Here is a 15198-nt window from a genome sequence, read left to right on the forward strand (position 1 = left end):
CTACACCTGCAGAGAAGGGCTAAGGAGTTATAAAATAATGATTAGAATAATAATAATGATAATTATATTATTATTTTCAATGATGTTCTGATTTAATCTCTTCAGTTTTTGTTCGAAAGTGTTAACACTGAAGAGAAAAAAAGATCCATTCAGGAATTTCTTTGCTGGTCTCTGGGGAGATAAAGCTAGCTAGCTAATCTAGCTCGGCCATCGGAAGCTAGATAAAGGCACCTGCCATTCAACTGTATTAGGGCAACATTTTGGAGTGACAATGGAATCAACCAACCACATTTTGACTTAATGGGTCGGACCATTTTTACAAAAACACATGGAATCTTATGCCTTCTTGAAGGCAAACAGGTCACTGCACAATAGCATTCCCACGGTCTAGCTAGCGCAGGTGTTATCAAAAAGGATGTTGCTAATTTGTTAGCTTCTCCTTTTTAAAGAATAACTTTAAACAAGAAGTTAAGTTTCAAATGAACATAATCTGGTGAGTGGAACTGTGTTTTTTATTGCAGCACGCTTGACGTTGTTAGCCATCTCTTTGAAAACAACTTGTGTGTGAAACATTGTTGCATTTAAAGTGGAACTGACAGCATTTTAGCAACATCAAATCTTATTAAAATCTGTTCATATACATCCCCAGGAAGAATATGACAATTTTTTTTTTTTACATTTTCTGACAAGCGACCACTTAAATATGGTCACGAATGTTTGAGAATTACGTATACGTAGGCATGTGTGAATATTCTATATCAATATAGAGTGGGAAAGCGGACATGCATTTGGACAATTAATAGACACTGCAGGAAATAAAACCGAATAAAAACATCTGCCTTGTCCAGGAACGGAGTCTACACAGACCGGTGTGCTATAGCCAATCAGAGCTACAGTAGGCCTTTATAAAAGCAAGACATTTGCCACACGGGCCTGCCATCATTCACTTTGAACCTTATTGTGTGTTTACAGGCAGTTGCAACAGTGCAACTTTAGATCATTAGAACGCATTCGCCAAAAGCCACAAAATATACAGTGGGGGAAAAAAGTATTTGATCCCCTGCTGATTTTGTACGTTTGCCCACTTACAAAGAAATGATCCGTCTATAATTTTAATAGTAGGTTTATTTGAACAGTGAGAGACAGAATAACAACAACAAAATAAGTATTTGACCCCTCTGCAAAACATGACCTAGTACTTGGTGGCAAAACCCTTGTTGGCAATCACAGAGGTCAGACATTTCTTGTAGTTGGCCACCAGGTTAGCACACATCTCAGGAGGGATTTTGTCCCACTCCTCTTTGCAGATCTTCTCCAAGTCATTAAGGTTTCGAGGCTGACGTTTGACAACTCGAACCTTCAGCTCCCTCCACAGATTTTCTATGGGATTAAGGTCTGGAGACTGGCTAGGCCACTCCAGGACCTTAATGTGCTTCTTCTTGAGCCACTCCTTTGTTGCCTTGGCCATGTGTTTTGGGTCATTTTCAATGCCCTGGCTGAGGGAAGGAGGTTCTCACCCAAGATTTGACAGTACATGGCCCCGTCAAATGATGCGGTGAAGTTGTCCTGTCCCCTTAGCAGAAAACCCCCCCCCAAAGCATAATGTTTCCACCTCCATGTTTGACGATGGAGATGGTGTTCTTGGGGTCATAGGCAGCATTCCTCCTCCTCCAAACACGGCGAGTTGAGTTGATGCCAAAGAGCTCCATTTTGGTCTCATCTGACCACAACACTTTCACCAGTTGTCCTCTGAATCATTCAGATGTTCATTGGAAACTTCAGACGGGCATGCATATGTATTCTTGAGCAGGGGGACCTTGCGGGCGCTGCAGGATTTCAGTCCTTCACGGTGTAGTGTGTTACCAATTGTTTTCTTGGTGACTATGGTCCCAGCTGCCTTGAGATCATTGGCAAGATCCTACCGTGTAGTTCTGGGCTGATTCCTCACCATTCTCATGATCATTGCAACCCCACGAGGTGAGATCTTGCATAGAGCCCCAGGCCGAGGGATATTGACATTTCTTTTGTGTTTCTTCCATTTGCGAATAATCACAACAAATGTTGTCACCTTCTCACCAAGCTGCTTGGCGATGGTCTTGTAGCCCATTCCAGCCTTGTGTAGGTCTACAATCTTGTCCGTGGCATCCTTGGAGAGCTCTTTGGTCTTGGCCATGGTGGAGAGTTTGGAATTTGATTGATTGATTGCTTCTGTGGATATGTGTCTTTTTTACAGGTAACAAGCTGCGGTTAGGAGCACTCCCTTTAAGAGTGTGCTCCTAATCTCAGCTCATTACCTGTATAAAAGACACCTGGGAGCCAGAAATCTTTCTGATTGAGAGGGGGTCAAATACTTATTTCCCTCATTAAAATGCAAATCAATTTATAACATTTTTGACATGCGTTTTCTGGATATTTTTGTTGTTATTCTGTCTCTCACTGTTCAAATAAACCTACCATTAAAATTATAGACTGATCCTTTCTTTATCAGTGGGCAAACGTGCAAAATCAGCAGGGGATCAAATACTTTTCCCCCCCACTGTACCTGAATGGATTTCTGCAAATATGTAAACACCACGGGAGTCCTCTTACATTTGGAAACTTTACAGTCCTACAGTACTGATCAAACAACCATGAAAAGGTATGCTCTCTCTCCCTCAGTTATGCACATCAACAAGATCAACAACTAATGCTAGCCAGAGCAAGGTGAGCTAATATCTAAAGAAGGACCATTAGATAAAGCCTCTTAAATTGTTTCAGCTAGTTGGCCGTCAAATTTGCACTGATAAATGATGGGGAATTGTAGCCTCCTCATCCTTCTGCAGCTTGCCTGCCAATGCATGCTTGTCCCAACCAAGCACCCAAGCTAACTGGCTAAAGTTGGCTAGCTTGCTAGTTAGCTACTTTCAGACACAAATGAGAGAACACCTCATTCTGGCCATTTTACTTGCTGTTGCAGAGCTGGTTAGGCTGTTTACATGTTATCTAGAGCATTCTTGAGTAACTATTACTTTTTTTGCCTGCGCTTACTGACTGTAAATAACCAGCGTGAATTTGTGAACGCAAGAGATACGCTAACTGGATAACAGTCGATCAAGTTCTTGCTATCTAACCAAATGATACCTGCATCTCTAGCTGTGTATAGCCACCGAAAAATGATATGAGGGGGAAAAGTCAGTCACTCACCCACTCCTCCAATGGCATGACATGACATCCCCCTAGCAGCTAGCTAGCTAGCGATCTAGCTACCGTTAGGCTCCGTGTTTTTAGCTTGCTACATAAATAGATACGCTAGCATATTGGCCACGTTATGACTGACTTGTTTGTGATCATTGCCCTTGCTAGTTTGATTGTATTAGCATTCCCAGCATTAGTTACATTTATCGAGTCATTAAAACTGAAACAATGTACCAGGCCAGCTATGATTTACAACCTGATAGCAATATTTTTTGGACTACCAAGAAATGTATTGGTGAATTATATTAATCATGCATTGAACTGCATCCATCTATTCTGCCAACAATGCTTTAGTTTACCTCATGGAACGTTAAATCAAATATAACCTATTTTTAAAACCTCTTATAAAGTTGGTTTTGTAGCATAAACTGGAAATTTGATATTTGTAACTGATATTATGATTGTTTGTTTGTTTCATATCTGCAAAGTAGTTAAAACGCTGTCAGTTCTACTACTTCAGGTCACCAGTTACTTTGTGTGCTAAACTTGACATGCTTTTTGCAGTGGGAATTAATAGTTGTACATTTCGATTGGGAAATGCTTAATGGTCGTGTTTTTGTATTCTTATGATTGGGACCTATTGGCTGATTATGTCCAAGTTTATGGACTGCTTATCCTTTAACATCATGCTGTGTGTGACTGCTGTCTTTCCATCGGCCCTATGCAGTGGTGTAGTGGTGCCTGGAGAAGTGGGTATACTCTAATTTTGCCATAAAGTTCCCAAACGGCCCGCCCAGTGAAGGAAAGGCACCCTGTGTGAAAAATCCTATGCTTTCCTATGTTTTTAAAATTGTAATTCCACTCTCAAAATCACTATTTAAAAAAATAAACCATACATTTTTTGTATCTTTTTCTAAGTCCACAACAATACCACAAATAACATCAATCAGGTTGGGTGGGCCTGGCAGGGTCTGGCTCCCCAGTGGGTGGGCCTCTGTCCACCCAGGCCCATCCATGTCTACCCCTGATGCACGCAACGCATGATGACACTAAACTTTTTCAATACCTGGTTTGCATACTGGTATATATAATTTTCTACCCTACCGGCTACCAATGTCATTCTTCTGTGAGCTGCACACTTGCTGCCTGATGATGATATTCCGTTGAAACTAGGCTTTGTGTGCGGCGCGCATGTGAATATATTTCACGTCCTTTGCAATTGTGCATGATTTCTCTTTTGTACTACATCATTGATAAGTCGTATACCTCCACTACACTACTTTGATATGCATCAGTAAGGATTAAGAAGTGAGTATACGCAAAACCCACTGAAAAAAAGTGGGTATATGGTTTATAGCTGCTTATACCTTCCACTAACGTTACACCATTTTGTGTGTTACAAAAAGAGCATTGTCCTACATGAGTGCTCTGATATTACGGTTGCTTTCTTTTTATAATCAAGAATCTGTCACAACCTGAAGGCCTATAGGTTCGCCACTGCGCAAACGTCTATAATAGATATAAAGGCTAATGCTTCAAGAAACAACCAGTTTTATGCGCTGACTGAATGGAAGCTGATAATTATGAGTTTTTTACTCCGCTGGTCTCGGGAAGAAATTATGAGTCCTTATTATTTGAGATCGAGTCAAGACCGAGTACAAATGTATCCCGACACCTAGACAAGACCGAGACACTCAATATGTGGTCTCGAGACCTGACTACAACACTGGCTCAAAGCCAGGTCGGTAATATTACCTCAGAATGCTGTGATGAGTCATTCAGTTGGTCACAGTTAAAAACTTCCCTCTGTGACTCTAGTTCTAACTGCTGAGGAAAGGTCTCCGTCCTCTGTCTCTCTCCTGTCACATCTCACCCCATCTTGTACACTGGGCCTGACATAAAGGGACCTGGCAATCTGCTAGGCTCTGTGCTTTTTATTGTTTGCCAGCCACATTACAGTCACACCCTACGGCCAGACAGATACAAGCTGACATATTAGAGACAGAAGACTGTCTGTCTGTCTGTCTGTCTGTCTGTCTGTCTGTCTGTCTGTCTGTCTGTCTGTCTGTCTGTCTGTCTGTCTGTCTGTCTGTCTGTCTGTCTGTCTGTCTGTCTGTCTGTCTGTCTGTCTGTCTGTCTGTCTGTCTGTCTGTCTGTCTGTCTGTCTGTCTGTCTGTCTGTCTGTCTGTCTGTCTGTCTGTCTGTCTGTCTGTCTGTCTGCCGGGCCCACTATGTCCTGAGGTGGACCCTTCTCTTCCAGAAAAAACCAAGGTGAATAACCTACAGATTAGATAAACTAGAATGACAGTCTCATTCACTTTTGCACAAAAAGAGTTGTGAGTAAACCACACCCCAAAATATTCAAACGGGCTGCCACCCCTACATTTGGCTAGCTCCTCGAATGAATGATGGCTAGCTCCTCGAATGATCCCAGTCCCTTGTATTGTGCATCTGTTGTAGAACGAGGCGACGATTTGCAGAAGATATGTGCTCTACCAATGTTTTATTTTATTTTGGATGCAGGTATGTGGTTTTATCTATGTAAAATGTGTTGATGCATAATAAGGAGAGGCTGTAATAATTTTTCTATTCAAAAATAATTTTGATGCGCTATGAGAGAAAGAGGCGATGATTCGCAGAACATATGTGCTCTACAAATGCTTCATTTTCTTTTGGATGCAGATGCAGGATGCAGAGAGGGAATTCTGCTTGATTAAAACTACCTGATCTCCAAAGTCCACGTCTATAGTGTCAATCAACCACACACAACGCAGAGTACTGCACCGGTTACACAAGCACCTAGACTCTTTACCTGAACTCTTAAGACAGTAGACTCTTTACCGCAAGATTAAACTGGATTAGCAGCCTGATCTGATACAGCTCTAATAATCCTAATCTCAACCACTGACAAAGAAGTCACTTTTAATGAGTCCGCGCCCGTCAGATGTCACTGGGAATCAATGTCTCTCTGACCATGGGGGGGAGACGGAGATCTACTGCACTGTTTCTATGGGTAAATTGACAGTGTGGGTATGTGTTTGTGTGTGTCTTCCAGGCGGGAGTTCATAGAGTTGATGAATAAGTATGGCTCTCAAAGCAGTTTTAAAGGAAGCTCAGGGAGAGTCTCCCCTACACAGCTTTCTACTGGTGAGTTTCTGTACCTAGGACCTTTGTGTCCCAAATGGCTCCTATTTGGGAAAAGGGCCCTGGTTAAAGGTAGTGGACTATATAGGGAATAGGGTGCCATTTGGGACTCATCCACTGTACCTAAGACCTGGTTATCCCCCATTCCCCTCCTTATCTCCATGTAACACTATAGTCTCTTAACCATTATCTTCCTACTTTCACACTCCTTCTAATTCTCATTAATTTTCCTTTTCACAATCCTTACTCTCATCCGTATTCACAATTGTTTTCACCTTCTCCAACTGAGTGCTGGCCCAGCTCCTCTCGCAATCCGCCCTCCCTCTACAAACATCCTTTCACGACACTCAAATTCAACACGGCATTATTTAAAATAATAGAGCACTGAATCCTACCTTGAGATATGCATGAGAACTTTGGGCAACAATGTGGCTAACGTGTGTAGGTGTTTCTCTATGCTAATCAAAAGAGCTGTTTTTACACCTCACAATGTGTGATTCATTAATGGCTCCTGTACCAATGTCTGTCATCGATCGGAAGTAACAAACCCCTTCTGTCTGTGTCTGTCTGTCTGTCTCTATCCTTCTCACTCCTTAACCTCCTTTCTCTCTGCTCCATTCTCTTTCTGGCCCTGCCCCCCTCTCTTGCTCTCTCTCTCTCTCTTCAGGAGGCAAGACAGACACGGCCTCCTCCTCTTCCTCCTCCAGATCTACCAGTCCCACCAGCCAGCTCCTCAGCCCTAAAGAGGGGGTCACAGGACCCCCTTACACCCCTGGACCCCTCTATACCACTGGGCCCCCCTATACATCGAACCCTAACACAACCCCTACACAGCACGTCTTCAACAAGTAAGTGTCAGTCAGAAATAGAACGAGACAGTTGAAGCACCGGGAATATTGCACTTGTTGTCTCTGTCTGTTTATCCTCATAAATTAAAATCCAGACAGAAGGTTTTTTCCAAAGAACCAGATAGATATATGGCCAGGTTATATATCCCTGATGTCCTTGTGTCACTAAGATAGATTGAAAGGTTGTAACAGTTTATCCTTGATATCCTTTTATATAAGATCTAGTTGTGTAACACAAAACAATATATTGAATGTGTGCATGATGCTGAACAGTCACGTTGCTCTCTGACAGAAGAGAAACCCTCACATTTATAGGAGAGAGATAGAGAAAGAGAAATACAAAGGAAGAGATTTTTTCAGGGACAGCCTGAATGAAACCTGTGTGTTTATTTAATCATGCTCACAGTCTGTGCGCTAGTCTGACCTCTCTCCCTGACTGCCCCTTTCTATCTTTCTCTCTTTCCCTGCCCTATTTTATACATCTCCCCCCCCCCCCCCCCCCCCCCAGCGACAGCGTCATTCAGTTGATATGTGTCTCAAAGGGAACAGGCCTGGGCCTCATCATCAAAGGCGGAGCTAACCAAGCTGAGGGACCAATGGTGTTGATTCAGGAAATAATACCTGGAGGAGACTGCCAGAGGGTGACTTGTCACTATGTTTACCTTCTGATACAGGGGGAATCAGGTGTTATTCATGGGTTTTTACATGGGGTTTTGTGGGAAGACATAAAGTGTGAGACAGGAAAAAGATGTGTTGGTTCAACTGACAATGACCATGTTTTTTATAGTCAAAACTATAGGCTAATGAACTAATGATATTCTCTATCTGCATTCCAGGACGGTAGACTACAGCCAGGAGATCAGCTGGTGTCGATTAATAAGGATTCGTTAATTGGAGTGACCTATGAGGAGGCTAGAAGTATCCTTACACGCACCAAACTCAGGTGGGGCGCACCTGTATGACTTTACCTGAATATGTATTGGCAGGATAAACCTCCTGAGGTCTACCACCTTGTTTTCAAGGGGTTCCTGTATAAAGATACAGTAGAAGAAGAGTAAACACATCCATCTCTACTGTAGTAATTGTGTGAACTGTAACCTAGGATGCGTTCATGGCACACTATTCTTTAAAATACTTTTGACTTGATCCCTATGGGCCCTGGTAAAAAATAGTGCCAATTGGTATGTACAGTGGGGGGAAAAAAGTATTTGATCCCCTGCTGATTTTGTACGTTTGCCCACTTACAAAGAAATGATCAGTCTATAATTTTAATAGTAGGTTTATTTGAACAGTGAGAGACAGAATAACAACAACAAAAATCCAGAAAAACACATGTCAAAAATGTTATAAAATTATTTGCATTTTAATAAGGGAAATAAGTATTTGACCCCTCTTCAAAACATGACTTAGCACTTGGTGGCAAAACCCTTGTTTGCAATTAGAGGTCAGACGTTTCTTGTAGTTGGCCACCAGGTTTGCACACATCTCAGCAGGGATTTTGTCCCACTCCTCTTTGCAGATCTTCTCCAAGTCATTAAGGTTTTGAGGCTGACGTTTGGCAACTCGAACCTTCAGCTCCCTCCACAGATTTTCTATGGGATTAAGGTCTGGAGACTGGCTAGGCCACTCCAGGACCTTAATGTGCTTCTTCTTGAGCCACTCCTTCGTTGCCATGGCCGTGTGTTTTGGGTCATTGTCATGCTGGAATACCCATCCACGACCCATTTTCAATGCACTGGCTGAGGGAAGGAGGTTCTCACCCAAGATTTGACGGTACATGGCCCTGTCCATCGTCCCTTTGATGCGGTGAAGTTGTCCTGTCCCCTTAGCAGAAAACCCCCCCCCCAAAGCATAATGTTTCCACCTCCATGTTTGATGGTGGAGATGGTGTTCTTGGGGTCATAGGCAGCATTCCTCCTCCAAACACGGCGAGTTGAGTTGATGTCAAAGAGCTCCATTTTGGTCTCATCTGACCACGACACTTTCACCAGTTGTCCTCTGAATCATTCAGATGTTCATTGGCAAACTTTAGACGGGCATGTATATGTATTCTTGAGCAGGGGGACCTTGCGGGTGCTGCAGGATTTCAGTCCTTCACGGCATAGTGTGTTACCAATTGTTTTCTTGGTGACTATGGTCCCAGCTGCCTTGAGATCATTGACAAGATCCTCCCGTGTAGTTCTGGGCTGATTCCTCACTGTTCTCATGATCATTGCAACTCCACGAGGTGAGATCTTGCATGGAGCCCCAGGCCAAGGGAGATTAACAGTTAATTTGTGTTTCTTCCAATTGCGAATAATCACAACAAATGTTGTCACCTTCTCACCAAGCTGCTTGGCGATGGTCTTGTAGCCCATTCCAGCCTTGTGTAGGTCTACAATCTTGTCCCTGACATCCTTGGAGAGCGCTTTGGTCTTGGCCATGGTGGAGAGTTTGGAATCTGATTGTTGATTGCTTCTGTGGACAGGTGTCTTTTTTACAGGTAACAAGCTGCGGTTAGGAGCACTCCCTTTAAGAGTGTGCTCCTAATCTCAGCTCGTTACCTGTATAAAAGACACCTGGGAGCCAGAAATCTTTCTGATTGAGAGGGGGTCAAATACTTATTTCCCTCATTAAAATGCAAATAAATTTATAACATTTTTGACATGCTTTTTTCTGGATTTTTGTTGTTGTTATTCTGTCTCTCACCTTTCAAATAAACCTACTATTAAAATTATAGACTGATCCTTTCTTTGTCAGTGGGCAAACGTACAACATCAGCAGGGGATCAAATACTTTTTCCCCCCACTGTATCCCTATTTACTACATTAAAAGTATTCCATTCCATTCTCATTTCTCTGTCCTTCTTCAGACCAGACCCTACGGTGGAGATAGCGTTTATGAGACACAGGTCTTCCTCCAGCTCTGCTTCCTCCAGCAGTGGCCCCCAGAGCCCTATCACCCCCCAGGGCCCAGTCAGCGGAGCCCCCGCAGTGCCCCCCATCAGGAGAGAGACCCTGGCCGTGCTGGGGGCCCTGCCTCCCCCTGCATCACTGCTCCAGCACAGAAGAACCACACTCCCTGCAGCCCTCCCTGAGGTTCCCCTGGTGGTGCCCAAGATCACCTCCACCCCCAACCCCGCCAGCGAGACCCTGCCATCTGTCAACCTTAGCCAGGTTAGAGGCTGAGGCTCAAACACACGTCCAACCCACACACACCAGTCTTCTGTGAATATGGTTATTCCTCCTATATGGTATTAATGGTTGGTGTGGTTTGTGTGGTTGTGTCCTGCAGGTTCGAATGACAACAGAACAGACGTGTGTCTCCTCCCCCCGTCAGACTCCCAGCACCACAGATGCCAAGCCTGGTGAGAAACCTGTCTACTTCTCTCTCTCTCTGTGTCTCTGTCTCTGTTTTTCTCTGTTTTTCTCTCCAATTATTTATCTCTCTCGCTCTCTCTCAGCCTCTCTCTCTCTCTCAGCCTTTCTTTCTCTCAACCTCTCTCTCTCTCTCTCTCTCTCTCTCTCTCTCTCTCTCTCTCTCTCTCTCTTAGCCTTTCTCTCTCTCAGCCTCTCTCTCCTTTCTTCTTCTCTCTGTCTCACCTTCACATTTGCCTCTGGGCTAATATAACTATTCTGACATTTCTTAAAGCACCAAGACCAGAAAGTTGTTGATGTACATTTGGGAACATGGTGTCCCATGACTTTAAGACATGTCCCAGTCCCGCCCTCACATACAGTACACCTATACTTTGAATGCATCCCAAATGGCACTCTATTCCCTATGTAGTGCACTACTTTTGACCAGGGCCCATAGGGCTCTGGTAAAAAATACTGTACTATATAGGGTGCCCTTGGGACTCACACCTCCAGGTGTGAACTATACTGGGAAGCTGGTCACAGCAGGTGGTAAAGAAGAGATAATAGTCAAATGAGGGTGTGCCTTTCAGCCCTTATCTCTCTCCAGCGGACAGAGACATGTCATAAACTCAGTCAGTGAGTCAGGCAAACAAGTAATGATGTGACCTATACTTGAAACCTACATTTGAAACCAACATGATATCTTGTCAAGCACACACGCACTCCTTGCTCCACGTGTGTAATTTCAAGGGTTCACAACTGTTCTGTGCGTTGGTGTGTATCTGTTCTGTGTTATTGTTCTAGGCAGTTTTACTTCACTGAGCTGGGTTGTACAGTTCTAAAGAAATGTACTCTGCTCTACTCTGTTCAAAGCAATTCTGTAAGGTTATGTGGGGTACCAAAGTTCCCCCTAGTGAGAAAATGAAGTATATTCTACTCTATACTGCCCTATGTTGTCTTCTAGAGTTGGCCATATGAGCCCTGGTCAAAAGTAATGCACTATATAGGGAATAGGGAACCCAAACTCAGATAAATATATCAGACTGTTGCGTTGGTACATAGAGAAGATACACAGCAAATTCTCCAGTGTAAAAAATATTCAATTTCACACTGAGTGTTACTATTTGAATAAGGCTTTACACTTAGCAGTGTGTTAATGTAACACTTCTGGTGCCTATATGGGTCCACAGACTCAACATTTTCAGTGTTGATTTAACTCTGTTTGTTTTTTAACACTGGAGATTTGGCTGTGTAGACTGGTAGGACAGATGTAGCGTGGTGTGGCGTGCAGCCAGGAAGCAGGAGATGGGGTGAGGTGGGAGACGCTTCATCTGAATGTGTCAAAACAAGACGTGTCTATTAGGTGGAAAAAAGGCTAATCTGGCCTTGGATGTCTAGTCTACACAGTCTAGGGGACATTTCGTCCCACACTTGGACCTGGCGGTGTCAAAAACAAGACACTGTCATCTTCCGGATGGAATCCCTTCTCAGGATAATGTTCTTCGAGCGGCTTTGGTATGATGATGAGTAGTGTTGTCTGGATGTTCTGTGTTGCTCAACATGTTAATGATCAGTTGATACAGAGATGTGAATGATTGGCACATAGGCTTCCTTCAACTGTTGCCCAGCATGTTAATGTTCAGTTGGTGCAGCCATATAATCAGATATGACTTCTGTGCACACATTTTAAACGTGTACTGCATTTGTCAACGTAACCTAAAACTGTTTTGCATACATTGTCTACCTTCTTTACCTATACTAATTACCTGAACTACCTCGATTCACCACTTCCAAACTTTCAATTTGTTATAATAATAATAACATATGCCATTTAGCAGATGCTTTTATCTAAAGTGACTTACAGTCATGCTTGCATACATTTTACGTTCAGGTGGTCCCGGGAATCAAACCCATTATCATGGCGTTGGAAACGCCATGCTCTATCAACAGAGCTACAGAGGACTATATCTGTATCTCTGTCAGAGGACTGTACAAAGGACTGCATCTGTCTATCATCTTGCTATGTCGTGAGCTTGGTAGATTTTTAACAAATATAATGTGGGGGTTTGAAAAGCTGTGAAGCAGAGCCGTCCATCAGAATAGTAATTTCCTCCCTCCCTCCCTCGTTCTTCCGGTCTTTTCTCCTCTGTGCCTTTCTCTCTAATTATGCCTTGCTCCAGACTCTGTGATACTGTCTGTTTACACCTGTAGCTCACTTGGGGTGCGTTCAGTTCACTTAAACGTTTGCTACATTTCTGAGCGTTTTTAACTGAATGACACATTTTCCCCAAACTTTCTTGTACTTGAAAAGACTTTGAGATACGTTTGCTCCTTTTGGTGGGTGTGCTGGGGTGTGGCTTGAAGCAACGAGTGATGCATTTAAAGAGCAGGTGTGCATTTTGAACCCATAATCCAACCTCTCCCTGTTTTTCAACTGTTCGTTCAATTCACGACCATTTCCGTTCAGTTGAACGTTCTATTACACTTTTATGTACTGAACGCAGCCCTGTTTTTTTTCTCTCTCTCTCTCTCTCTCCATTTTATAAGCTTTTCTATTTTCACATGTAAATGCAATAAACGTAAGTCATAAACATCAAAGAAGAGATACATTAACACCTCACCTGTGTCCCGATACTCAGAATCCTACCAAGCCTGTCAGCCAAACAGCATCCAGCACACACCACACAGGAAGTGCTCCCTCAGCTCCATCAGTCGCCTCAAACTGGAGAGGCTGGAGCAGGTCAGTGTGTGTGTGTGTGTGTGTGTGTGTGTGTGTGTGTGTGTGTGTGTGTGTGTGTGTGTGTGTGTGTGTGTGTGTGTGTGTGTGTGTGTGTGTGTGTGTGTGTGTGTGTGTGTGTGTGTGTGTGTGTGTGTGTGTGTGTGTTTGTTAGCGTGTATTGGTGAACTGTACGGTCAGGTCCATAATGATTGGCACCCTTGATAAAGAGCAAAAAAGACTATCAATAAAAATGATGAGCTATATTGTATGCACATAAAAAAATATGTTATGCTAATACAATAGTTCGGAGAAAGAGCTTTTGTTTAACAAGTAATAACTATGACTCACAGGAGGCTGGTGGCACCTTAATTGGGGTAGACGGGCTTGTGGTAATGGCTGGAATGTAATGAGTGTAAGGTAATGGTATCAAACACATGTCGGAGGAAACACCGTACACCTGGCGACCTGGTCAGCGTGCACTGCACCCGGCCCGGCATAGGAGTCGCTAGTGCGCGATCAGACAAAGATATCCCTGCCAGCCAAACCCTCCCTAACCCGGACGACGCTGGGCCAATTGTGCGCCGCCCCATGGGCCTTCTGGTCGCGGCCGGCTGCGACAGAGCCTGGGCTCGAACCCAGAATCTCTGGTGGCACAGCCTTAGACCACTGCGCCACCTGGGAGGCCTAGTTTCTATGTGTTTGATGCCATTCCATTCGCTCTGTTCCTGCCATTATTATGAGCTGTCCTCCCCTCAGTAGCCTCCACTGGTATGACTGTATGTGCCTGTACCTGAGGATTTGTGAGGATGTGTGTAGGAATGTTTGTGATTGTCTTGGTGTGTCTGTAGATGTCTGTGTACAGTATGGATGTGGTTTGATGCTAGGGCCATTGCAGTGTAATGATTGTGTTGACTTTGACCCCTCCCTGCAGAGGCACTGCTCAATAAGCTATTACTGCTGCTGGCCAGTCATTTGCTCTGGCCTAATCAAACGGATGCCTACACTCTTAGAAAAAAATGTGCTATCTAGAACCTAAAAGGATTCTTTGGCTCTGCCCATAGAATAACTCTTTTTTTTGGTTCCAGGTAAAACCCTTTCCACTGAGGGTTCTACCTGGAAACCTTTTTTCTAAATGTGTACAGTCGTGTGTGTGTGTGTGTGTGTGTGTGTGTGTGCGTGCGTGTGCGCGTGTGTGCGTGTGTGCGTGCGTGCGTGCGTGCGTGCGTGCGTTGTGGTGCATGTTGACCAAGCTGCTCCAATCCCTCTCCCACAACATCATTGCAAAATCGATAGGCAGTATTCACATTCAGCATGCTCAGTCACACTAGGTGTGCATGTGTTTACTACTCTGTGTGTAGTCATGTGTGTATAAATGTGTGAGGGTAGGGTGTGTGTCTTTGATACGGTATGTGTAAACTCTCTCTCTGTGTGTGTGTGTGTGTGTGTGTTGGCAGGCTCTGGATGCATTAGGATTGAATCCTACAGAGGCACAGAGACAGACGTTGAGGGCCAGACTACGAACAGACCCTGCTGGGACAGTGGCCTACGCAGGTAAGACTAAACTTCACCATAACCTTACCTGATCCTAACTCTAACCCTAAGCCTGCTGGGACAGAGGCCTGTGCAGGTACGACTACACTTCACCATAACCTTACCTCACCGTAGCTCTAACCCTGCTCTGACCGTGGCCTACACAGGCAAGACTACACTTCACCATAACCTTATGTGACCCTAACTATTCTACGCAGGCAAGATAACCCCTTTCCTTACCCTTAACCCTAACCATACACAGGTAACACAGATCATCTCCAGCTATGTCTAATCCTGAACTACACTGTAAAAAGTGGGACGGCGCTGTGGGTCATCTGAAGTGCTTTTTCTGATTGGTATGATCCAAAATTACGCTTTGGTTCGTTCACCTTATTCTTTCCAATTTGTCTGAAATCAAATAATGAATTTAACAGATAAATGTTAT

The 15198-nt window shown here is 43.9% G+C and overlaps 1 protein-coding gene across 2 annotated transcripts in view; it reads left to right on the top strand.

The window, feature by feature from the left end:
• stxbp4 (syntaxin binding protein 4) overlaps positions 1-15198 on the top strand; it is a 63998-nt gene that overhangs the window by 19782 nt on the left and 29018 nt on the right. For both annotated transcript variants that reach the window (XR_014392875.1, XM_014213068.3), the window contains exons 6-13: positions 6230-6321; positions 6986-7166; positions 7675-7807; positions 8003-8109; positions 10018-10321; positions 10440-10512; positions 13144-13244; positions 14678-14774. Coding sequence is in view for 1 of the 2 variants with exons in the window: in XM_014213068.3 (XP_014068543.1) it covers positions 6230-6321; positions 6986-7166; positions 7675-7807; positions 8003-8109; positions 10018-10321; positions 10440-10512; positions 13144-13244; positions 14678-14774 (1088 nt within the window). In the remaining variant the exon portion in view is untranslated. The remainder of the gene's footprint in view (positions 1-6229; positions 6322-6985; positions 7167-7674; positions 7808-8002; positions 8110-10017; positions 10322-10439; positions 10513-13143; positions 13245-14677; positions 14775-15198) is intronic.

The sequence above is a fragment of the Salmo salar genome, chromosome 01, assembly GCF_965601325.2.
Source record: "Salmo salar chromosome 01, fSalSal1, whole genome shotgun sequence".
NCBI lineage: Eukaryota > Metazoa > Chordata > Actinopteri > Salmoniformes > Salmonidae > Salmo > Salmo salar.